Consider the following 24565-nt stretch of genomic DNA (forward strand, 5'->3'; position numbering starts at 1 on the left):
GCCGCAATGTCAGCTATCAGAACCTGCTTGACACAGAGCAGGAAAGAAATAAATATTTATTCAATGAATGCATTTATGCATCCATGGCATTTGAAGTTTTTGCTCATGGTCCAAGGTTGACAAAAGCAAGGTGGGTCTGGACTGACCATGCACTGGGTTCTGAGAATATAATTTTGCTTTTATCTTTTGAATAACTAGATAATTAGTGAGAAGCAGCAGAAGTACATTAAGAATGAGGGCCGTGGAGCCAGGGTCAAACCAGCCCCCATTCAAATCACTAGGTGAGCGATCCTGGACAAACTGTTTAATTTGTCTGTGCCTCGTGATCTTTGTCTACAAAACGGGAATAACGGCGATGCCTTCCTCAGGGGGTTTGGTAGGCCTGAGTTGATTCAAACAGGGCACATTGTTTTGGGGGTTTTTTGGTTTTGTTTTGTTTTTTGTTTTATTTTGGTTTTTGGTTTTTGCTCACTCCATTTTTTCTTTTTTTTTCCTTTATCAAGTTTTTTTTTAAATTTCAGTTAGTTAACATACAGTGTGATCTTAATTCCAGGCGTACAATACAGTGATTCAGCACTTCCATACATCGCCCAGTGCTCGTCACAAGCGCCCTCCTTCATCCCCAGCACCTGTTTAACCCCCCGCCCACCTCCCTTCTAGTAACCATCAGTGTGCTCTGGATAGTTAAGAGTCTGTTTCTTGATTCATCTCTCTCTCTCTCTCTCTTTTTTCCTTTGCTCATTTGTTTCTTAAATCCCACATATGAGTGGAATCATATAGCATTTGATTTCTCCTACTGACTTATTTCTTTTTGTATTATATTCTCTAGCTCCACCCGTGTTGTTGCAAATGGCAAGATTTTGTTCATTTTGATGGCTGAGTAATATTCCATTGTGTGTACATATATAAATACCACACCTTCTTTATCCATTCGTCAATCAATGGACACTTGGGCTACTTCCATAATTTGACTATTGTAAATAATGCTATAAACATTGGGGTGCATGTATCCCTTTGAATTAGTGTTCTGGCATTCTTTGGGTAAATACCTAGTAGTGCAATTGCTGGATTGCAGGGTAGTTCTATTTTCAACTTTCTGAGGAACTTCCAAACTGTTCTGCAAACTGGCTGTACTAGTTTGCATTCCCACAAGCAGTGCAGGAGGGTTCCCCTTTTTCTACATCTTCTCCAACACCTGTTGTTTCTTGTGTCGTTGATTTTAGCCATTCTGACAGTATGAGGTGGTATGTCACTGCAGTTTTGATTTGCATTTCCTGAGGATGAACGATGTTGAACATCTTTCAATGTGTCTGTTGGCCATCTGCATGTGTTCTTTGGAAAAACGTCTGTTCATGTCTTCTGCCCATTTTTTAACTGGTTTATTTGGTTTTTGGGTGTTGAGTTTTTTATAAGTTTTTTTAATATATTTTGGATACTAACCCAAAGAAAGCACTTTGAACAGTGCCCAGCACATACTTAGTACTCAATAAACATAGCTATTATTGTCATCAACATTATTATGTGCTGGACACTATTCTAGACAATTTACTTGTATTATGGCATGTAAAGATCAGTCAGAAGGTAACTGAGGCCCAGAAGACAAGAAGAACATAGTTAATTCGTTGGCTGTTTTCTAAAAATGGGAGTCAAGTTCATACAACATAAAATTAACCACTTTCGAGTGTACACTTCAGTGACATTTCTTACGTTCACAGTGTGGGGCAACGATCACATAATTCTGCTTTTCTTTTCTCAGAACAACGGTGAATACGGCAGAGAAGCATCAGGAAGACAGGAGCAGGACTTAACCTACTCAACCGCCTTCCTTCAAAGGCAGCAGCCCCTCCACCTGGTTGCCTCTAAATTTGTCCATTAATGGACATGGATTAGAGAGCAAAAAAAATTCTGTGTCCCTTCCTACCAGAGAGAGCTGTGGAGTTGATACAGCTGGCCTCTGTCTGGCTTCCTCACAAGACCACATAGCCTTTCTAGGAAGCCTGACCTTCAGGAGGCCACTGTCCTCTATATCAGGTTCATGTGCTCAGACACGGTCCAGTCATAAGACCTCTTTGTCTCACCAGTGCCAGCACAGCGCGGCTCACATCACTGATCTCCAGGAATTTGGTTCTACTTGTCCATAATGACTACCCTGGGGGCTCAGCGATCTGAAACCCGGAGTAAGAGATAGAAGCCTTACATTATTTTCAATCCATCACCATCAGGGAGCCCTAAATAAAACAGTCCATTCTTGGTCTCTACCCACTATGAGCCAGAACCCCTGTGGGGAAGGGGATGGGTGGTAAGAGTCAGGCACCCTAAAGCCCAGAAAAAAGTTGGTAGTCATTAGAACTAGAACACAAGTCTCGTGACTCCCAGATGAGTATTCTTTACAGTCCCCCACATTGTGCAATTCACATATTTCACCTGCCCTGAGACATAAATCGGAGAGACACGCACACTCACCTCCTGGTGCAGTTGTTACCACTATTTGCGCTGAGTGCTGCTCAGAAGATCCCAGGAGAGTGACAGTCACTGTGTAATCAGTTGCTGGGTACAGGTCTAAACACACCACTGGAGCGCGTTCCCTCGTTGTGAAGTTAAATGATGTTGCATGATAAAAATTATTCAGATACCACCTCTGACCCAGAACTTTAAACTGTCAAGAGATTAAAAGAAAGCATTGCATTAAATTTTCTGCTGGCTTGCAGATATCTAGATTATAAGCAAAACAGAGATAAAGCAAGAAGGTCCATGCTCTTAGAATTCTTTTTAACACAATAGCTAGCTACACTGGGGATGGACTTTACAAATCTACCCTCCCTATCCTCTTCAACGTCCCCTTCCACCACTACAGGACAAAGCTTAAAATGCGTAACCGCATCTCAGATGAACAAAATGTAGGCTATTCTAAGAGAAACCCTGATGCCCTCCCAAGGAAAGAAGATGGCACTGGAGCTATGGGGCAAAATTCTTTTAATTTCTTCTCATTCATAAAGAGTCCATTGATAAGCCTCATGAAACAGAATTTTTGAACTTTATGAGGACTCCTCCCAATTATGCATTCAAAGCAACTGTGCAATGGTACTTCACTTGGTCCTTCCTATGAGAGCTCTGGTAAAAGTGTTTTTGGTCCACGGATTCATCGTGCGTGGTATTAACCCATAATACTCTATCCATTGCCAACCCAAGATGTATGTATAATATAGGGACTTATAAGGGAAAAAATATGTTAAGGTCCCGGAAGGAATATGCTTGACCCCTGATCAATCCATGTGCTACAGCTGGACATATCTGTGTTTAGCATTTCTTTTGATGCTCATGTCATAGGCTATGGCCGCCCTCCATCCCTCCTCACCACCGTCATTCTTCCACAGTCTTCCAAGACCCTGACACGTGGCTCACTGGGATTTTCCTCTCTCCCCCAATTTCTAGCATTCTCTTGGGTAACGAAAATGTCCTTATAGACAAGCCGTCAAACCTTGGCCTCAGAGATCCTTGAGCTCAATGCTATGAAGTTCCTCTACTCCACTTTCGCTGCTCATATCCACGGCCACATCCCAGGCTGTGTCAACCTCAGAGCAGCTTCAAGATCTCACAGTCTCCTATTCCTCTGGCCCACTCATCCATTATGCCTGATCTCGCTCAAGAACTCCCCCAAGATTTCCTCACTCGAGATCTTCTACCCATATTCACTCCCATCCTCATCTTCCCCAGCTCTCAGGTACCCTATCACTTTCGTTATTCTCTTGCCTGACACCCTCAATGCCCTTGCCCCTCTGTTCTCAATTTCACCCATCCTAGAAAACCTGAAACACACTGGCTCAATCCAGATATTTGGCTTCCCCAGTTCTACACTTAGGCTGCTGCCGTCTGCTGGAAAAGACCTCACAACTCCGTAGATAATTTTTCTACAAACTCGGTTTCATCCTAAACTCCATATGGTTTAGTCTACAAACAAAAACTAACTCTCTGGTTACAAACTTTAAATCACACTGTATGCATGATTTTATAGTAGAATTATTTTATTTAAAAATATATTGTGAAGTTTTTTTCGCTGTCATTAATTCATTCTATAAATAGATATACAGAGTATATAGTGTGGGGTATACAATGGCAAATAAGGTACAGGTCCTAAACTCAAGGAACTCACAGACGAGTCTCCAGGCAAACAAAATACCCAGGGATAAGTGTTAGAATCCACGAGGCATGAGGCAGTAGGAGCACTCAGGAGGGACACCTAACCCTCCTCTTTGGGGATCAGGGAAAGCTTCCCTATCTAAATCATGAGCCCGAGGAGAAATTAGCATTAACCGGGTGAGCTGCAGACAGGAAAAACAATTCAGCCGGCAGGGACAGTGTTTGGGGCAGAAGGTCAGCTTTCCTCCCAGGGGAGACGACTGAGCTGAGCCTTGCGGATAAACAGGAGTCAGCCAGGTAGGGTAAGGGAAGGAGGGGCACTGCTGGCGGGAGAGTCACATATGTGAAGACAGTGCGAAAAAGAACACAAAAAGTTAATCAGGGAGTATGGGCCCAGAGCTTATAGAACAGATGAGGCCCGGAGAGACAGATTTAGGACTTATGAGCATAGAGACAGTGAAGGAAGTAAAGAGACTGGGTAAGATGGCCCAAAGAGGGGTACAGAACAAGAGAAGGGGCAATGTACAACCTTGAGGGTGCTCAGATTTAAGGGACAGGCAGAGGAAGGGAATGCTAGGACGGAGAGCTAGAGAGGGGACAAAATGATAGGAGAAACAGAGACCATTTCAACAGGAATACTGGTCAACAGCAGCAAGTGTTATTCAGTATGAGGTACGACATACTTTATATCTGCATAGGGTTCTGTCAGATGAATGTGTGATGGTTTATTTGGCCAAATCCCTCCTAGTGAACACTTAAGTTGTTTCCAAGTTCCCCTACTATAAACAAAGCTTCAAGGAACAGCTTAATCTTTTGGTATATGTGTGCTTAATTAATTACAGCTCATTTCCAAAAATTTACTGAGGCTAACAAATAAGAAATAACTATTCCAGAAAAGTCATGCCAGTTTAACTGGCCAGCCACTGTAGGTAACAGTACTCTATGCTTGGGGCGCCTGGGCGGCTCAGTCGGTTAAGCATCTGACTCTTGTTTTCAGCTCACGTCATGGTGTCAGGGGTGTGAGATCAAGTCCACGTGCCTATCGTGGAGCCTGCTTAAGATTCTCTCCCTCTTCCTCTGCCCCTACCCCCACCTTGTACATGTGCTCTCTCTCAAAAAAAAAAACTGTAATCTATGATTATAGAAGAATCATGGTATCTTGTGGTTTAATTTTTTTTCTTTTTTTTCTTACTAGTGAGGTATTACATGTTCACGTGTGTTTTGGCTACACACACACACACACACACACACACACATATATATATCCTCTTTTGTAAACTGTCTTTGAATGTTCACATTTTTCAATCGACTTGTGAAGAGTGCTTTCCACATTACTTAAATGAATCTTTTTTTTTTTTAAAGATTTTATTTATTTGACAGAGAGAGACAGCGAGCGAGAGAGGGAACACAAGCAGGGGGAGTGGGAGAGGAAGAAGCAGGCTCATAGCAGAGGAACCTGATGTGGGGCTCGATCCCAGATCGCCGGGATCACGCCCTGAGCCGAAGGCAGACGCTTAACAACTGCGCTACCCAGGCACCCCTACTTAAATGAATCTTAAACGTATTAAAAAACTTTTTTTTTTCTGACTTAACTCTTTAATCATTTTAGTGTAAATGCAAAGAATCATTTATTTTCTTAACCAAGTAGTTAACCAATTGTCCCAGGACCATTTATTTCTACACCCATTTTTTAAAATCATCTAAACTTTACCTGGGTACCTGAATATGTTTCTAGCCCCTGGGTTCCTTCTAAATATGAAAACTGGAGTATTTGGCTCACCTGCTGAAAATCCTTCAGGGGTTCCACAGAGACATCAAAATACGATCCAAACTCCAAATTACAGGGTCCTTCCTGATCTAGTCACTGCTCAGGTTTTTGCCTCATCTCTTCCTAGTCTCCCTTGCTTTCTTTGTTCCCTAAGAGAACCATGTTCCCTAATATTCAAGATGCTTCTCTGCTTGCCCACAGTGTCCTTCTTCACCATCACCCCACATCTTTGATCTGGTTGAGTCCCGCTCATTCTCTGTGATTTAGCACAGTCCTTGCTTCTTGCTAAAAACAAAAAAACAAAAAACCCTACCTGGACATACACACATGCACGCAATCCCCCGTTTATTTACCTTTTATCAAAGCACTCATCATACCACACTGTCGTTTACTGGTGTATTTACATCAGGGTGAACTGAAAGTTACAGGTCCTGATACATGATATTCTTTTGATAAATGGCTAATGAATGAATGAATGAACTTTAATTTAATACTTAGTCTACTCTGCCAGAAGATTTGCCAGGCACTAAAAGTGACACAAAATAATGAATCAGTTCGGACCTGAATTTAGGAATCATTTTACTTGAGAGGTGTGATTTTTAAAAAAATCAAGTTAAATGAGGACCAATAGCCACGCAATGAGTTTCTTAAAAATCTACAAGCCAGGGGCGCCTGGGTGGCACAGCGGTTAAGCGTCTGCCTTCGGCTCAGGGCGTGATCCCAGCGTTATGGGATCGAGCCCCACATCAGGCTCTTCCGCTATGAGCCTGCTTCTTCCTCTCCCACTCCCCTTGCTTGTGTTCCCTCTCTCGCTGGCTGTCTCTCTCTCTGTCAAATAAATAAATAAAATCTTTAAAAAAAAAAAATCTACAAGCCAGTGTGAATTTGATGACAGAATCAGCCGTAATGATAAAATGCACTAAAATAAAATATAATACATACATGTGAAATACCAGACAGGGAAACCGATAGCAAGTCACCCACTCGAGTGTCTTCCTCCCCCTCAGCCCCCAGCGTGGCACCCATCTCACATCCAAGTCTAGAGACAAAAACCAAACTGTCTAGGAGTTCATGCCATTCGTGTTTTTAAATACTTTGGATCCTCACTTGGAGAGCCGCCAAATTTTCAAGTGATGCAATACTTTGACAGAAAACATGAGAGATCTTCTTACTTGGTACATTTGTTCTGATCCAAGTTTCCTAGGGTGCCTGTTCAGTTTCAAACAAGCTTCACTGAATACTGAAATATTGAAAATTCCATCATCTTCTAAGACATCTTCTAAAAGATAAAACATACGGAAAGGTCGCATATCTTACCAAAACATATCTTGGCTAAGTACAATTGAAACTCTGACGTCTTACAAGAGCCAACAGGGTGTTTAACAGCAAGAGCGCCCCCTTTGGCTTCAAGTCCTGGCTCTATAAGTTAACTGCATGACCGTCGCTAAGTCACTTAACCCCTCCAATCCTCCGTGTTCTTCTCTGTGAACCAAGTAATCCGGTTTGCTTTTCTGACATCACAGGCTACTGAGAGAATCAGATGAAATAGTTCATATTTAAAAATCACCATAAACTAGGGGCGCTTCAGTGGTTCAGTCAGTTAAGCTTCTGCCTTCCGCTCAGGTCATGATCCCAGGATCCCGGGATCGAGTCCTGCATCGGGTTCCCTGCTTCTCCCTCTCCCCGCCCCCGTTCATGCTCTCTCTTGCTCTCGCTCTCTCTCAAATACATAAATAAAGTCTTGTTTAAAATCGCCATAAACTAGTTGGTCCGAGGGTTGTGGGTTATTGTTAATCTGTTTAAAATCACCATAAACTAATAAAGCTGTGATATTTTTAGAAAGTTCATCCTATCACTTGGATAGCCCCTATGTTAAATGTCCTGAAGGTAAGCATGTCAACACCTAGAAAGTCTGAGAATAAGGAAAAGGTGAATAAAAGGGAAAGACTATGGATCAGCACTCTGAGTGGGTGTTTCCAACCTAGAAGATCAACTGAAAGGAGATGGCCAGGCAAGATGTTTGCTTCGCAGCAGACAGTATTCCAAGAGCTACTCAGGTAAGGATGCTGGCATAGTAAAATAATCAGAGAGGAGACTTATTTCAACCACTGGATTTAAAAAGGGGGGGGCTTTCATTCCTCCTACATCTACTTTATTCCTTCAATGTTCTATTTTCTTCAGGTAGTCATGAAGAAAGAAGAGGTTTGTTACTAATGCGTAAAAAACTCACAGAGTGTCCAGGAATACCACGGCTAATTTTTAAGGAAGAGCAAATTTCCCAAGAAGCCGGTACATTTTCTACAAATGAGAAAAAGTTTAAATGTCTATCAGAGAGAAACTTTGTAAAACTACCTAGAAAACTACATTACTCCCATGGGAGTCTCTGCTCCCTAAGAAGGAAGAAGGACAAGAAATTATTCTATTCAAAATCAAAACTGCCCGCAGTGTATTACGTATCACGCACACATGCAACACAAGGCTATTTATTAGCTGGGGGGGGAAATATTCTTCGCTGTAACTGGAAAACGTAAAAACACGGTTACGAGAGAGAATGTGAAGGCCTATCACATGGGTTCCCCTTTATCTTCACAACTTTTAAGGATTTCATAAAGACATCAGAAACGACAATTGCTACGTGTTTGCATATGATTTTCAGGCACACCAAACATATGTATGTAAGAAATACCACACGCAGGATGTCTGTTCTCAAACAGACATAAAGCAGAAGTTCTGTCTGCACAGCTCCCATCTCTGTACGATTGGCTCCCTCACAGCCATGAGAGTCTGAACTCAGGCGAAGACGGAATGTCAACAAAAGCATCTGGTTCCCACTTCCCACCCCCAATCCTGACAGAAGTGACTGAGAGTAGTAAAAATGGGTCAAAATTGCATCTGGGATGGAAGGAAGGGTTGGTTGACATACACGAGGCACCAACACAAAGACGCTTCTGCTTAGCACCGTGTGGAGGAGACCGGACTAAAGAAAGACGCTGAGAGCAATGAGGTATAACATGCCCTCAAGCAAAGGAGCATGGTCTCAAAGTCTTCAAGGAAGGAACTGGGGAAGGACTGGGGCCCACAGAGGCGGGGACTAGAAGCGAGGACGGCAACAGGACGAATAAGTGATGGATGCTCCATCTAGAACAATTTAGCCTGATTGTTGCTGATCCTACCTGCACATCAGAATCATCCAGACACAGCAGATCTGAGGTACAAACACACATCTGTATTTTGTTTTAATGCGCCAAGCAGTGCTGATAGGCAGCCAGGGTAAAAACTATATATACCACTACGACTACTACTACTGGTAATAATAATAACAGTCCCTCCTTAGCATGCTGGAGATCAGTAACATGGAAGGACTTCTATGGGCACACGTAGGGACCTAGAGGTCCCACCTGACAGAGAGCCTGGGTGGGTGGAAGGAGGGACTTTGTTCTCTCCTGCCTCTGTAGACCATAGCATCCTAATGAAGTCAGACAACACGATGCTGTCTGAGAGCAACAGTTTCACCAGTCAAGGCAGCAAAGTGCTGAGGGGCACTTAGGCAGCTTGGTTGGTTAAGCGTGGGACTCTTGGTTTCAGCTTGGGTCATGATCTCATGGGTGGTGAGGTCCAGCACCACTGCCCTCACCCCCCCAGCCCCCTACCCCGCACACATTCCCGCACCCTCCCACAGGCTCTGCACTTGACAGGGAATCTGCTTGAAGATTCTCTCCCTCTGCCCCTCCTCCCCTCCCCTTGTAGTCTCACTCAAATAAATAAGAAATCTTTTTAAAAAAGGATAGCAAAGTGCTCAGAAAATAAGAGCGCCTGGGTAGGTCAGTCAGTTAAGTGTCTGACTCTTGACCTCAGCTCAGGTCTTGATCTCAGGGTCATGAGTTCAAGCCTTGTGTTCAGTTCCACGCTGGGTGTGGAACCTACTTTAAAAAAAAGGGGGGGCTAGCCTGGGTGGCTCAGTCGTTAAGCATCTGCCTTCGGCTCAGGGCGTGATCCCAGGGTCCTGGGATGGAGTCCCACATGAGGCTCCTCCTCTGGGAGCCTGCTTCTTCCTCTCCCACTCCCCCTGCTTGTGTTCCCTCTCTCGCTGCCTGTCTCTCTCTTTCTCTGTCAAATAAATAAATAAAATCTTTAAAAAAAAAAAAGTGCTCAGAAATAAAGCTCAGGGAAGTGGGCTTTCTCACAGCTAGCTGCTCCCAGAAGGACGCTGAATTATCCAATCAGCAGTAAATCCTTCAAGATGAGATCTGAGATAAGCACAGTAATATCATCCAATAAAAAGTAAGATTAAAGAGAATGTCATCCATTTTATTATGAAATATCAAACCTAGATAAAACTTGTATATTCTAACAATAAAAAGAAAAGCCTGTGAAATGATTCTACAAAGAAGATTGTGCCTAAGAGGCAAAGAACGAATATTATTTTGAAAAAATATATATTGAGCAAAGTAATAGTAAAATTAGGCAACATCTTTTTTGCATTTTCAGTAAAAAATTTTGAAGATGCATTAAAACAGATAAAGGATGAGTTAATAAGAGAATGCAAGAGAGGAAACTGGTTGAGAGAGGCAGAAATAAAAAGGGAACTAGATGAGGGTGCCTGGTTGGCTCAGTCCATACAGCATGTGACTCTTGATCCTGGGGTCGTGAGTTCAAGCCCCACATTGGGCGTAGGGCTGACTTAAAAAAAAAAAAAGGAACTAGATGAGACAAGGAAACGCAAGTCCAACAACAAAATATAACATGCATTAGAAACAGAGAAGGCCAGAAAGGTCGATGCACATACGCATAAATTTCTATACAGATTAAACCCACTGCACTCTCACAGAAGGCAGAGGAAAAAGGCAGGGATATAAAAAGGGAAAGAGTGAAGACCAGGGCAGACAAACAAGGAATTCCATACAGGAGCATGTGAGGAGCCAAAATACCAAATGGAAAAAAAAAGCAACAATCAGAGATTTCATGAAAGAAACTATTTCTAATGTGTAAACGTGATGTGGGAAACAAAGGCAAAAGAAAGAATTGCTTCCTTACTGCCTAGAGCCCATTGACAAGTCCTTGAAACAGCTCGAGGGACCTTCCCCTGGGAGCTCAGCTGCCTGGATGTTGACACTTTGCTAAGGGCAAAAGGCAGTCTTAGCCCAACTGCCCCCCACCCCCATCTGTGAGTCTCCTTGAACACATACATTCCTTTGGAAACTTCCTTTATCTCTACCCCACCAAGATACATGTGAGCAATCATCCCCCAAGCATATGGCCCACTGATACACATCTGAAGGGTCTCATGACTAAGGGTTTACTAGGTAGTAATAAATAACCTTCTCCTAACAATAACTAGTCCCCTCAGGATCCTGGAAGCCTTGTTTCCAAAATACTTTGGAGGCTTGTGGTATCCCTAACCCCCTCCCAACTTGAAACTATATAATCAGCCACCCGTCACAACCCCAATGCAGCTCTTTCTGCCCACAGGTCCTGTCCCCAAGCTTTAGTAAAAAGAGCACTGGCTCCGAACCCCACCACTTCAAACTACATCAAATGGACCAAAATCTGAAGATCGAAAAACTCTCAGAGGACTAAGAAAATTTAGTGAAAAACAGTAACATTTATATCACACCTGATTGGTTTTCATGAGGGAAGTGATTTTTCTATCTCATTCACTACTGAATTCCCAATGCCTAAAATAATGTCAAACACACAAGTGGTCAATAAACACTTAACATGTGCATGAATAAATAATTCGTCTTGAGTTTCACACATTAAAAAAAGCCTCTGTGATATCAAGGCTTAAAAATCAGATTATCTATAATAGGATTTTTTCTTAAAAAAATCACACCTTCTTCATATTCTCTTTCAAAAGTTTAAATTCCCAAAATCAATGTGAAATGCCTCAGAATTTTAACAACAGAAGTTATGGACCAAGGATTTTATCTTCAATTGAGCTCTTATTTACACCTGAAGACAGCAAAAAGACATTCTCACATAATCATGGGCTCAGAAAGTATCCCATTCCTTGGTAAAGAAAAGATAGAAATCATTGTGCAGTGAAATAAAAATAGAGAAAAAAACAGAGAAACTTTGGTATGAAAGGGCTATGAAACTGTAAAATATATACCTATTTAAGTGTTATAAATATTGCTATAAATCAATATAAAAATAATTTTTTTAAAGATACAATACATGTTAAAAATAATTAAAAATAAGAAGTTGGCAACAAAATGCTCTATTAAGCCAATAACATAAAGGAAGCAAGAGGGGAAGGGAAAAAAGGAAGTAGAGAATGCTAACTTCCTTATCTTTTTTTTTTTAAGATTTTATTTATTTATTTGACAGAGAGAGACAGCCAGAGAGAGAGGGAACACAAGCAGGGGGAGCAGGAGAGGGAGAAGCAGACTCCCTGCTGAGCAGGGAGCCAGAGGGGGCTGATTCCAAGACCCTGGGATCATGACCTGAGCCGAAGGCAGACGCTTAACGACTGAGCCCCCCAGGAGCCCCTAGCTTCCTTATCTTACTCAGGAAGAAGTTAATATTATTTCAGTCTGAACACCGGTAATCAGAGAAAAACACATTCAAAGGGGATTTTGTTTGTTTTTAATGTGTAATACAGAATTTAAAAAACCTATACTGTTTGAATCACTGAAAAAGAAAATCTGTGTAGCAAAAAGATAGAAAACAATGGACATAGCAAAGCAACCGGAGAAAAAAAACAAGGTGGCAGAAGAAGGGAAAATCATATCACAAAGACCACTAAACGTAAATTGCTTAACTTATCTACTTAAAAACAAAACTTTTCTCAAAAGGGTTCACAACATATACTGCCTCCTGGAACTGCTGAATTACTGTACGGTACACCTGAAACTGATACAACACTGTATCTTAACTACACTGAAATTAAAATTTTTTTAATTTAAAAAGAACAAAAGTGGGCAAAACATATTATGCAAATAGATGTACAAAGAAATCAAGAAAACCAATATTGCTATCAAATTGTAAGTCAAGGCAAAAAATATTAAACAGGATAAAATTAGCCATTTGTTACTAATGAAAGTTAGAATCTACAATTAAGACATCAGTCATGAAGACAAATACCGTGAACTCAAAATGTGTGAATCCAAACAATTAGAATTTCTGAGAGAAACTGAGAAAAATGGCAATCCATGTATCTACAAACCACCACCACCACCAAAAAACAGAAGTCCTGAATGCCTTTATTAACAGAGTTGACTGAAGACTAGATCTTATTCTACTTACAAGCCAATGTACTACCTCGTTATCATAAAACTTTCCCAAACAATAAGCCCCAAGAAAATGACAATAAATCCCCCTAAAAATACCAAAATGCAATAAAAGTAGAAATTAACAGCAAATTAAATGTTAAAAAAAAAAGAAAACCTACCATTTGTATAATTCACTTGTAATTAATCCCTCAATCAATGGGGAAATCAAATAGCAATTATGTAATGCTTTGAAAGTAAACATAAAGAGAACATATATTAACACACTCATAAATAATTCTCCAATCAAAGAGAAAATCAGAAGAACAATTATATCCTGCCTTGACAGTAGGGATGAAGAGAATATGTATCAACGCCTAGAGAATTCTGCCAATGCTCAAGTCCAAAAGCACTTAAGACATTTTTTTTTAAGATTTTTTTTTTTTTAATTTGGCAGAGATAGAGACAGCCAGCGAGAGAGGGAACACAAGCAGGGGGAGTGGGAGAGGAAGAAGCAGGCTCATAGCGGAGGAGCCTGATGTGGGGCTCGATCCCAGAACGCCGGGATCACGCCCCAAGCCGAAGGCAGACACTTAATGACTAAGCCACCCAGGCGCCCCAAGACTTTTATTATCAAACAAGAAAGAATGGAAATGAGTTGAATTATGCATTCAACTCAAGAATTTAGTAATAGAACAATACAACCAACTTAAGAAAATCAAGGAGAAAAAAGTAATAAAACTAAGGGGAGAAATTAATGAGATAGAAAAAAACACTTAAAAACCGAAGAGTTTATTCTTTGGGGAAAGAAACAGCAATAAGACAGAAAACTCAAGCTAAGCTTATCAATTTTTTAAAAGAGAGAGAAAACCAAGCTTAGGAATCAGAATAACCTGGGGTTGCATAACCTGTAACCTCAGAGCACTTGTAAACAAATATTCCATATGACATTCTGCTGATATATTTAAAATCCCAACCAAATCAACACTTTTTTGGGGAAAATACAAGCTATAAAAATTGACTGAAGAAAATGTAGGAAACATAAACAGATCAAAAGAAAATCACAGAAGAAATTATAAAGTTATCAAAGATTTACATCCCAAAAGGGGTGAAACTTACTGATCTTACGAGCAAATGTGTCCAACTTTAAAAGGAAGGCACTAACTTCAAAGTGATAAAAACTCTTCCAGAGCATAAAAAAATATGGAAAACTTCCCAATTCATTTTAAGAGAACTAGTGTAAAGTTTAAATGAGATCAGATCACCAAATGTACAGACTCTAGAGGAAAAGAATGCAACAATGCATATATAAACAGAAAAGATAAAATTAAGTACATATTGAATAAATGTAGAAACGTGCTTTTTTCCCAGTTGGGATGGCTCCACATAAACCCCAGCTCTCACTAAATTGACTTCCAAGTTTAATCCAATTCCACTTAAAATTTCAGAAAGAGGAAAGAGCTCTGGAGACATTTAAAAAACCCAGCCATGGTCACCTAACTCTTCAATTCAGAGTTAAGGTGCAAAACCAAGTCTGTCTGACCCCAAAGACCACCATCCTTTTCCCAGGGGAAATTACCTTGCAGAGGTAACTGGATATCAGTAAAAACAGCTGACACTGAACAGCAAGCTGTTACTCTGACTGAATAATGACACATAAGTTTAAAGTCTTTTAAAAAGACATATTCTGGGGCACCTGGGTGGCTCCGTCGGTTGGGCATCTGCTCAGGTCATGATCTCAGGGTCCTGGGATGGAGCCCCATGTCAGGCTCCCTGCTCAGTGGGGAGTCTACTTCTCCCTCTCCCTCTACATTCTACTTTGCCTGTTGTGCTCTCTCTCTCTCAAATAAATAAATAAAATCTTTAAAAAATACGAAAATAAAATAAAATAGACATATTCCCCCAGAAAAACTACAAAAAGAACCACAAAACAAGTAACAAAATGACAATAAATAGTTATCTCTCAATAATTACTTTGAATGTAAACGGACTAAGCTCCAATCAAAAGACAGGGTGTCAGAATGAATTAAAAAACAAGGCCTATCTATATGTTGCCTACTGGAGACTCATTTCAGACCTATAGAAAGGAGATGCAGAAACATCTTATCATGCAAATGGATGTCAAAAGAAAGCTGAGGGTGGTAATACTTATATGTGATGGAATAGACTATTTTTTAAGATTTATTTATTTATTTTAGAAAGAGAGTGAGGGTAAGAGAGCACATGAGAGCACAGGCAGAGGGAGAGAATCCCAAGCAGACTCCCCGCTGAGTGTGGAGCCCAATGCAGGGCTCTATCCCACGACCCCAAGATCATGACCTGAGCTGAAATCAAGAATCAGATGGTCAACTGACTGAGCCACCCAGGTGCACTGGGACAAAACAGACTTTAAAACAAAGACTGTAATAAGAGACAAAGAAGGACACTATATAATAATAAAAGGGACAATCCAAAAGACAATGAAACAATTACAAATATTTATGCACCCAACATGGGATCACTCAATACAGAGAGCAATTCATAACAAACATAAAGGAACTAACTGATAGTAATACAATAGATCATCTATGCAGAAAATCAACAAAGAAACAGTGGCTTTGAATGACACACTGGAACAGATGGATTTAACAGATATATTCAGAACATTCCATCCTAAAACAACAGATACACATTCTTTGCAAGTGCACACAGAACATTCTCCAGAACAGACCACATATTAGGCCATGAAACAAGTCTCAACAAATTCAAAAAGATCGAAGTCATACTATGCATCTTTTCTGACCACAACACTTTGAAACTGGAAGTCAATCACAAGAAAAAATCTGGAAGACCACAAATACAGTGGAGGTTAAATAATAGTCTACTCAACAATGAACAGGTCCACCAAGAAATCAAAGAAGAAATAAAGAATTACATGAAAATGAAAACACAACAATCCAAGATCTTTGGGGTGCAGCAAAATGATTTTTTAAAAGATTTTACTTATTTATTTTAGAGAGAGAGAGCACAGAGGGAAAGTGAGAGACAGAAGCAGACTCCCGTTGAGCAGAGAGCCCGATGCGGGGCTCAACGTGGGGCTCAATGCGGGGCTCCATCCCAGGACCCTGAGATCATGACCTGAGCCAAAAGCAGATGCTTAACCAACTCAGCCACCCGGGCGCCCAAACAAAAATGATTCTAAGAAGGAAGTTTAGGGCAGTACAGACCTACCTCAAGAAGCAAGTAAATCGCACATAAAAACCTAACCTTACACCTAAAGGAGCAAAAAAAAAAAAAAAAAAGGAACAAGAAACAAAACCTAAACCCAGCAAAAGGAAGGAAATAATAAAGATTAGAGTAGAAATAAATTATATAGAAACCAAAAACAATAGAACAGATTAATGAAACCAGGAACTGGTTCTCTGAAAAGATCAACAAAATTGAGAAACTTCTAGCCAGACTCAGGAAAAAAAAAAAAAAAGAGTGATATAGAGAGAGGACTCAAACAAAATCACAAATGAGAGAGGAGAAATAACCAACACCACAGAAATACAACCAGTTGGAAGCGAATATTATGAAAAACTATATGTCAACAAATTGGACAATCTAGAAAAAATGGATAAATTCCTAGAAACATATAATCTACCAAAACTGAAATAGGAACAAAAAGAAAATTTGAACAGACCAATAACCAGCCAAGAAGTTGAGTCAGTAATCAAAAAACTCCCAACAAACAGAAGTCCAGGACCAGATGGCTTCCCAGGCGAATTCTACCCGACATTTAAAGAATTGGTATCTATTCTCTCAAACTACTCCAAAAAATAGAAAAGGAAGGAAAAGTTTCAAATTCATTCTAAAAGGCCAGTATCATCCTGATACCAAAGTAAGATAAAGACACCACAGAAGAAAGAGAACTACGGGCCAAAATCTCTGATGAACACGGATGCAAAAATCTTCAACAAAATACTAGCAAACTGAATCCAACAATACATTAAGATAATCATTCACCATGATCTAGTGGGATTTATTCCCAGGATGCAAGGGTAGTTCAATATTCACAAATCCAATCAATGTGAAATGAGAAAGGATAAGAACCATATGATCACTTCAATAGACACAGAAAAAGCATTTGACAAATACAACATCCATTCATGATAAAAAAAAAAAAAAAAAAAACCTTCAACAAAAGTCTAGAGGGAACATACCTCAACATAATAAAGGTCTTATCTGGAAAACCCACAGCTAACATCATACTTGATGGGGGAAAACTGAGAGCTTTTCTCCTAAGGTCAAGAACTCACCACTTTTATTCTTACCACTTTTATTCAACATAGTACTGGAAGTCCTAGCCACAGTAATCAGACAACAAAAAGAAATAAAAGGCATCCAAATGGGTAAGGAAGAAGCAAACTTTTACTATTTGCAGATGAAATGACATTATATATAGAAAATCCTAAAGACTCCACCAAAACACAACTAAAACTAATAAATGAATTTGGTAAAATCACAGGATAGAAAATCAACATACAGAAATCTGTTGCATTTCTATATACTAATAATGAAGCAGCAGAAACAGAAATTAAGAAAACAATCCCATTTACAATTGCATCAAAAGCAATAAAATAACTAGGAATAAACTTAACCACAGAGGTGAAAGACTTGTACTCTGAAAACAATAAAATACCAATGAAAGAAACTGAAGACAACACAAAGAAATGGAAACACATTCCATGCTCATGGATTGGAAGAACAAATATTGTTAAAATGTCCATATGACCCAAAGCAATCTACAGATTTAATGTAACCCCTATCAAAACACCAACAGCATTTTTCAGAGAACTACAACAAACAATCCTAAAATTTGTATGGGACCACAAAAGACCTCAAATAGCCAAAGCAATCTTGAAAAGGAAAAAACTGGAGGCATCATAATTCCAGACTTCAAGTTTTATTACAAATCTGTAGTGATCAAAACAGTATGGTACTAGCATAAAAACAGACACACAGATCAATGGTACGGAAGAGAAAACCCAGAAATAAACCCACAATTACATGGTCAATTAATCTTTTGACAAAGCAGGAAACAATATGCAATGGGAAAAAGTCACTTCAACAAATGGTGCTGGGAAAACTGGACAGCAACATGCAGAAGAATGAAACTGGACCACTCTCTTTCACCATATACAAAAATTAACTCAAAATGGATTAAAGACCTAAATGTGAGACCTGAAACCATAAAAATCCTAGAAGAGAGCACAGAGTAATTTCTCTGGCATCGGCCATAGCAACATTTCTCTAGATATATATGTCTCTTGAAGCAAAGGAAACAAAAGCAAAAATAAACTGCTGGGACTTCACCAAAATGAAAAGCTTTTGCAGAGCAAAGGAAACAATCAACAAAGCTTAAAGGTAACCTATGGAATGGGAGAAGATACTTGCAAATAATATATCTGATAAAGCATTAGTATCTAAAATATATAAAGAACTGATACAAATCAACACCCAAAAAACAAATAACCCAATTAAAAAATGAGCAAAAGACTGGAACAGGTATTTCTCCAAAGAAGACATACAGATGGCCAACAGACACATTGAAAGATGTTCAACATCACTTATTATCAGGAGATTCAAATCAAAACTACAATGACATATCACCTCACACCTGTCAGAACGGCTAAAATCAACAACGCAAGAAACAACAAGCGCTATAGAGGATGTGGAGAAAAAGGAACTCTCGTGCACACTGTGGGAATGCACACTGGTGCAGTCACTGTGGAAAACAGGATGGAGGTTCCTCAAAAAATTAAAAATGGAACTACCTTATGATCCAGTAATCGCACTACTGGGTATTTACCCAAAGAATGCAAGAACGCTAACTCAAAGGGATACATGCACCCCTATGTTCATAGCAGCATTATTTACAATAGCCAAACTGTGGAAGCATTCCAAGTGTCCATCCACTGATGAATGAATAAAGAAGATGTGGTGTGTGCATGTGCACGCGCACACACACACACACACACACACACAAAAGTATTATTCAGCCATACAAAAGAATGCAATCTTGCCATTTGCCATGACACAGATGGAGCTAGAGAGTATTACGCTAAGTGAAATAAGTCAGTTAGAGAAAGATGAATACCATATGATTTCATTCATATGTAGAATTTAAGAAACAAAACAAATGAGCAAAGGGAAAAAAAGGGAAAGAGGGAGACAAACCAAGAGACAGACTTAACACAGAGAACAAACTGATGGTCACCAGAGGGGAGGTGGGTGGGGGGATGGGTGAAATACGTGATGGGGATTAAAGAATTTACTTATCACAACGAGCACTGAGTCATGTAGAGAACGGCTGAATCACTATATTGTACACCCGAAACTCATATAACACTGTATGTTAACTGTACTGGAATTAAAATTAAAAGCTTATAAGAAAAAAAGGAAGAAGAAGACGTATTCCTGATAAATCCATAGCAGTTTACCATTAATTTTGAACAAGATTTTGCATTTTCATTCTACAACACCTTTCCCTACATATTATTTACTGAGAAAGCAATATATTGTTTTATTTATATACACCTAATTTGTATAATTTTGTAGTTGGCTCTCTATTGTTAAGATTGGCAGACTATTTCATTATTTCTGCCAAATCCATGTCACTTCCCAATACCTGGAGGCCGAGGCACCTTTTAAGTGGGACATCAGACAGCTAGCTGAGAACTACCTCAAGTCGCCCAAAATAATAAATGACACCAATGGCTTTTTGAGATTTGCTTATAAGGTATTTAATTATTCCTGACACCCCATCATGAGAATTATGAAAAACTATTATAATTGTCACAATATTATAAAAATCCATGACATACATATGTGCAATGAGGTTTATTACTACTTTTTGAAACTCCTTCCTGTCCACTTCTCTTTTCACCTAATATCTCATTTCCTGCATCCTAGGGCTGCCTCTCCCTATCCACTCGCTCACTGTCAACTTGATTCGCACCCCCAGCCAGGCCTGGGGTCAGTTTCCATCCTAGATGTAAAGCCACTGAGTCACCCTCCCAGCTCTTCGTCCCCCATAGCCAAGAGTAAGAAAGGACTGTTGTGTTTCCTACCAACAATGTCACATGGCTACCCTCTAGTGCCCTGGATAATTGAGAATTGACTGCCTCATCACCTAATGTTCTCCTCTTTTAAATGCCTTATTATCTTCCACTTCAACCAAGGACCCAGCTGGGAAACAACCCATCCGTGCTCATTCGGCCTGGCATCAATAGGACAGGAATCTCTCCTACTAGGCCTACTAGAACTGCATCCTCCTGGCTACCAACCTCAGAAAGCAACTATGAACTCTCGTGCCCAGCTGCTTCTGAAGGACGTTTCCCCACATCCTGTGCTCAGCATTTTCTGGGAGGCCATGAGACTTCACCTCCACCTACCAGCTGTCTGGAACCCAACGATGGCCGGCACGGAGCGCGTGGGAGGGGCGGTGGAAATGCTCACGGTGTAGTTGGTGCCTTGGTACAGATCTAGGCACACTTCCGGGGTCCTGCTGTCTGTGGTTACGTTGACTGTCTCCTCGTGAACTGATTCCACAGGGTGCAACCGTTGTCCTTTTATGTATATCTTTGGGAGGGGAAAAGAAAAAAGAACCCACCGTGACTCTGGTGAAAACAGCCAAGAGACTTTGTGGAGCTGAGTCCCATTCTCCTACTCTTCCCTTTGACACCACACCGCGCACGCAGGGGAGATGAATACGGTCAGCCTCTGCTGTCAGCTCTCGGATGCTGAATCTGACCAGCCCAGTAACCAAGAAACCCTAAGAAGTGACATAAAATGAGGAGTCCCTCTAGGGAGGACGTATTACTGGGTCCCACAAGTGACCAGCCATCCACGGAGGCAGTCACAACCTGAGAACCACTCGCTGCATCCTGTCCCCGAGGAAGCAGATGCTTCCAGGCCTCCTCTGGGGGAGTGAGATACGAGTGCTGGGAAACAGGCGCTCATGACGCTGCCACATATAAATACAGCCCCACACACACACCCCGCCGAGTGACACGTATATTACGCACAGAACGTAAAATAAAATAAACCAGATATCTTACAAAAATCCGATCACTTTTTAAAAGAACAATCAGACAATTAGATGGAGAAGCCCTCATGAAAGGAAGTCTCTCCTAGTCATGTTCCTCGCAGGAAAAAGCAAAGCATTTTACTTACCACGTAGACAGTCTTGGAGACGATGCCTCCTGGGTTTATGTGCCACCTCACACAGGTGTTATTAAACACTGATACATCACTAATTTCTGCAATTATTTCTGAAACAGAAAAAGAGAGTCCACTCACAAAATCCATCAGTGGCCTTTGGCATGACTTAGCTTCTCTGTGCAGCTCCCATCTCTGCTAACCGCCACTCATGCTCTGATTCAGAAACCAGGTCAGGCCATTCAAGCTGCCCCAGGGCCAATCGCCCCACTTATCTTCATCAGGAATGATAAAGAAAGGGGGGTAATCAGAAGGGGGAATGAACCATGAGAGACTATGGACTCTGGGAAACAAACTGAGGGCTTCAGAGGGGAGGGGGGTGGGGGAATGGGATAGGCTGGTGATGGGTAGTAAGGAGGGCACGTATTGCATGGTGCACTGGGTGTTATACGCAACTAATGAATCATCGAACTTTAATCAGAAACCAGGGCTGTACTGTATGGTGACTAACATAATATAATAAAAAAAACATTAAAAAAAAAAAAAAAAAGAATGAGCCTGGCCCATTACCTGACTTGGAGGACAAGAAAAGATAGACACCAGCTTGAGAACAGCGAAGAACTCCAACCTGTGATTGGCCTGGCAAGCCACTGGATGCCACTGGCATTCCACTCCTGTGGGATGGAGCGAGGCCCAGAGCTGTGCCCTGAGTCTTCCCTGTAGCTGCAGAGGAACGATGTGTTTCCGGCTTCACCCCACCTGGCTGACAGAATGCTCTTATTTCCAGGTCACTCCAGGTCACTGCTGTTCCCAAGAGGGAAATGACACGCATCCCCACACGGGACCATTCCTCAGGAGAGGCTTGGAGTAAACTAAATACATTCTCCATAAGGTCCCTGGATATTTCTGGGACTCCTCTAACTGCAGCCATTTAATTCTGATTTATCAGAAAGCCACTGGTTTCTTCAAGTGGTCCTGCTTCTTTTAAATATTCTGTGTGTATTTCATGTAATAACTTTGGCAATGTGGGAAACTGTATGAGGGCCTTGGTTCTGAGGTCACAGTTGCCAATGAACTGTACTGGCTCTCTTTCCTTCCCTGCTTTGCTCACCGCACCCCTCACCCCTGCCTCCCGGGATGTCATTCCCCACTGTAATAAACATAAGCCCTGTGCCTCGAGCTCCGCTTTCTGGGAAACTCGAGGTAAGACTCCCATCAAGAAGGGTGAGAAAGATAATTTCCATCTCAGAAGATGCCTCCTCTCAACTCAGCCCCCTCTCTCCCCTCTCAGCGTCCAACGTGGGAAAGAGCCAGCATGTCGGGCACCTGTAGGACTGACTCATTTCCCCTTTCCCCGGGACCAGTGCTACCTTTAGACAGACCCTGGTCTACTGATGATCTCGTTGCCATACAAGATTTTACATCTTTACTAAATCATCCATCAGCAGCATTACCTGGGTCTTGGGTAAGCCCAGGTCAGGCTGTCAGCAAGTGAGAATAAAGACAGGCAGACAAAGGAAAACAGACAAATTCCTGGAGAGACACCAGAGGGTCACTGATGGCTGTCTAAATCATTCCCAGGTCTCTACATCAATCCTGCTCCCAGAGCACAGATAAAATGAAATCAAAGAAATACTCCAGTTATGGACATGGGTACCCTACCAGATACAAAGATCCTATTTGCTCACCCCCTTGGGGAGCATGACGACAACACTGGCGTCAGTCTTTTATCAGCTTGAACAAGCCCCAAATACTCTGGCCCCTTCCCTCCCCATCGCCCTGCAAAGGCCCTAAAGCTCTGGACTCCTCTGTTCACTCACACATCCCTCTGATACTAACTCACCACCTGGTCCAGAAGGAAAAGGAAACAGCCCACCCCTCACCTTGTCTCTGACTGTCCGTAGAGCAAATTTCCTTCTCACTGGGGACCCCTTTGCCACCCAAGCAGAGATGAGAAAGGAGACATGAAAGTTTCCTTTCTTGTCCTTCCTTCTTGTTCACTCTCTATGACAACAGCAAATGACATCTCAAAATTGCCATCTGCCTCCTGCCTGTGCCATGCTCTCTTGCACAGATGGGACCAAGATCTGATTACAGGGATGTCAGCTATCTCATCCCAAGGAGCAGTTTAACAAAATGCAGTTGCTTTCCCCTCCAGGTGTCTACAAACCAGCTGGAAAGACCGCTTTATAAACCCATCAGATATTAAATATCCCCATAAATGCTGCCCTTTTAAAAGAGATACCCTAATTCTAACAGTACCGATAACTAAAGACAGTTCTGGGAGTTCTCTTTGGAACTGACTCTAGGGCTCTTTAGGCACCATTCACTGAATGATTACCAAATGCCAAGCATCCTCCCATGCCAGGCACTGGGCTGTGACGATGATCAGAACAAAAGTCCTTCCCCCAGGAACATGTTGTCTAATGGAGGGAGCAAACATATAAGCAGGGAAATTACAACTCGATAAATCTTAGAACAAAGCTCCACACAAGGACCATGGGGTCGAGAGAAAGAAACCACCCACTCTCACTGGAGGGCTTGGGGAAGCCGGCTTTGTGGAGGGCATGACCTTGACAGATGAATGCCTGAAGAGTGGGGAAGACACCTGAGCAGTCAGACAACAGGGCTAATGGCTGTCACCATAAGGGGCTGTGGCAGATTCAGGGCTCTGAGAAGGAGGCAAGACAGGATCAGATGGGGAACGACCCCGCTGGCCACACCAAGTGCAGACTTACTCCTATGAGCAATGGGTAGCTAAAAGCAGGAAAACAATGGCACTTTTTTTTTTTTTTAAGAAAGATAATTCTGGTGTTTTGCAAAGTAGACATTGGAGTAGAACTGGAGATCATAAGAACAGGATTCGGTTTACCCAGCGATAATAATATGCAAAACGCTGATAGATCTTTAAAGACCAGATCTCATTTGAAGAGCAGTCATAAGAAGCAACAGTGAACATTTATTGAGTGATCACTATGGACCTATGGTATGTATAGAACTTTAGAAGTGCCATTTATTTAATCTTCAAAATAACTCCATGATAATCATTTCACAACACATATAAGCTAGCCACCACGCTGGGTGCCTTAAAGTTATGCAGTGATGTAGGTCAATTATTTCTCAGTAAAACTGGGGGAAAATATATTAAAATTAATTTAATTTAAAATAAGCCCACGAGCTGGATATTATTGTGTGCATTTTCTAGACCTGAGGCTTAGAGAGTTACATAACCCGCCAAAGGCCACGTGGGTTCAAGCAGTCAAGT

At 41.3% G+C, this 24565-nt stretch overlaps 1 protein-coding gene across 12 annotated transcripts in view; it reads right to left on the reverse strand.

The window, feature by feature from the left end:
- SUSD1 (sushi domain containing 1) overlaps positions 1–24565 on the reverse strand; it is a 218253-nt gene that overhangs the window by 148928 nt on the left and 44760 nt on the right. For all 12 annotated transcript variants that reach the window (XR_005835227.1, XR_005835228.1, XR_005835229.1 and 9 more), the window contains 4 exons: positions 21316–21413; positions 20535–20721; positions 7078–7184; positions 2464–2656 (listed from right to left, as the gene is read on the reverse strand). Coding sequence is in view for 9 of the 12 variants with exons in the window: in XM_040631715.1 (XP_040487649.1) it covers positions 2464–2656; positions 7078–7184; positions 20535–20721; positions 21316–21413 (585 nt within the window). In the remaining 3 variants the exon portion in view is untranslated. The remainder of the gene's footprint in view (positions 1–2463; positions 2657–7077; positions 7185–20534; positions 20722–21315; positions 21414–24565) is intronic.

Source organism: Ursus maritimus, unplaced genomic scaffold (assembly GCF_017311325.1).
Source record: "Ursus maritimus isolate PB19 unplaced genomic scaffold, ASM1731132v1 scaffold_17, whole genome shotgun sequence".
Lineage (NCBI taxonomy): Eukaryota > Metazoa > Chordata > Mammalia > Carnivora > Ursidae > Ursus > Ursus maritimus.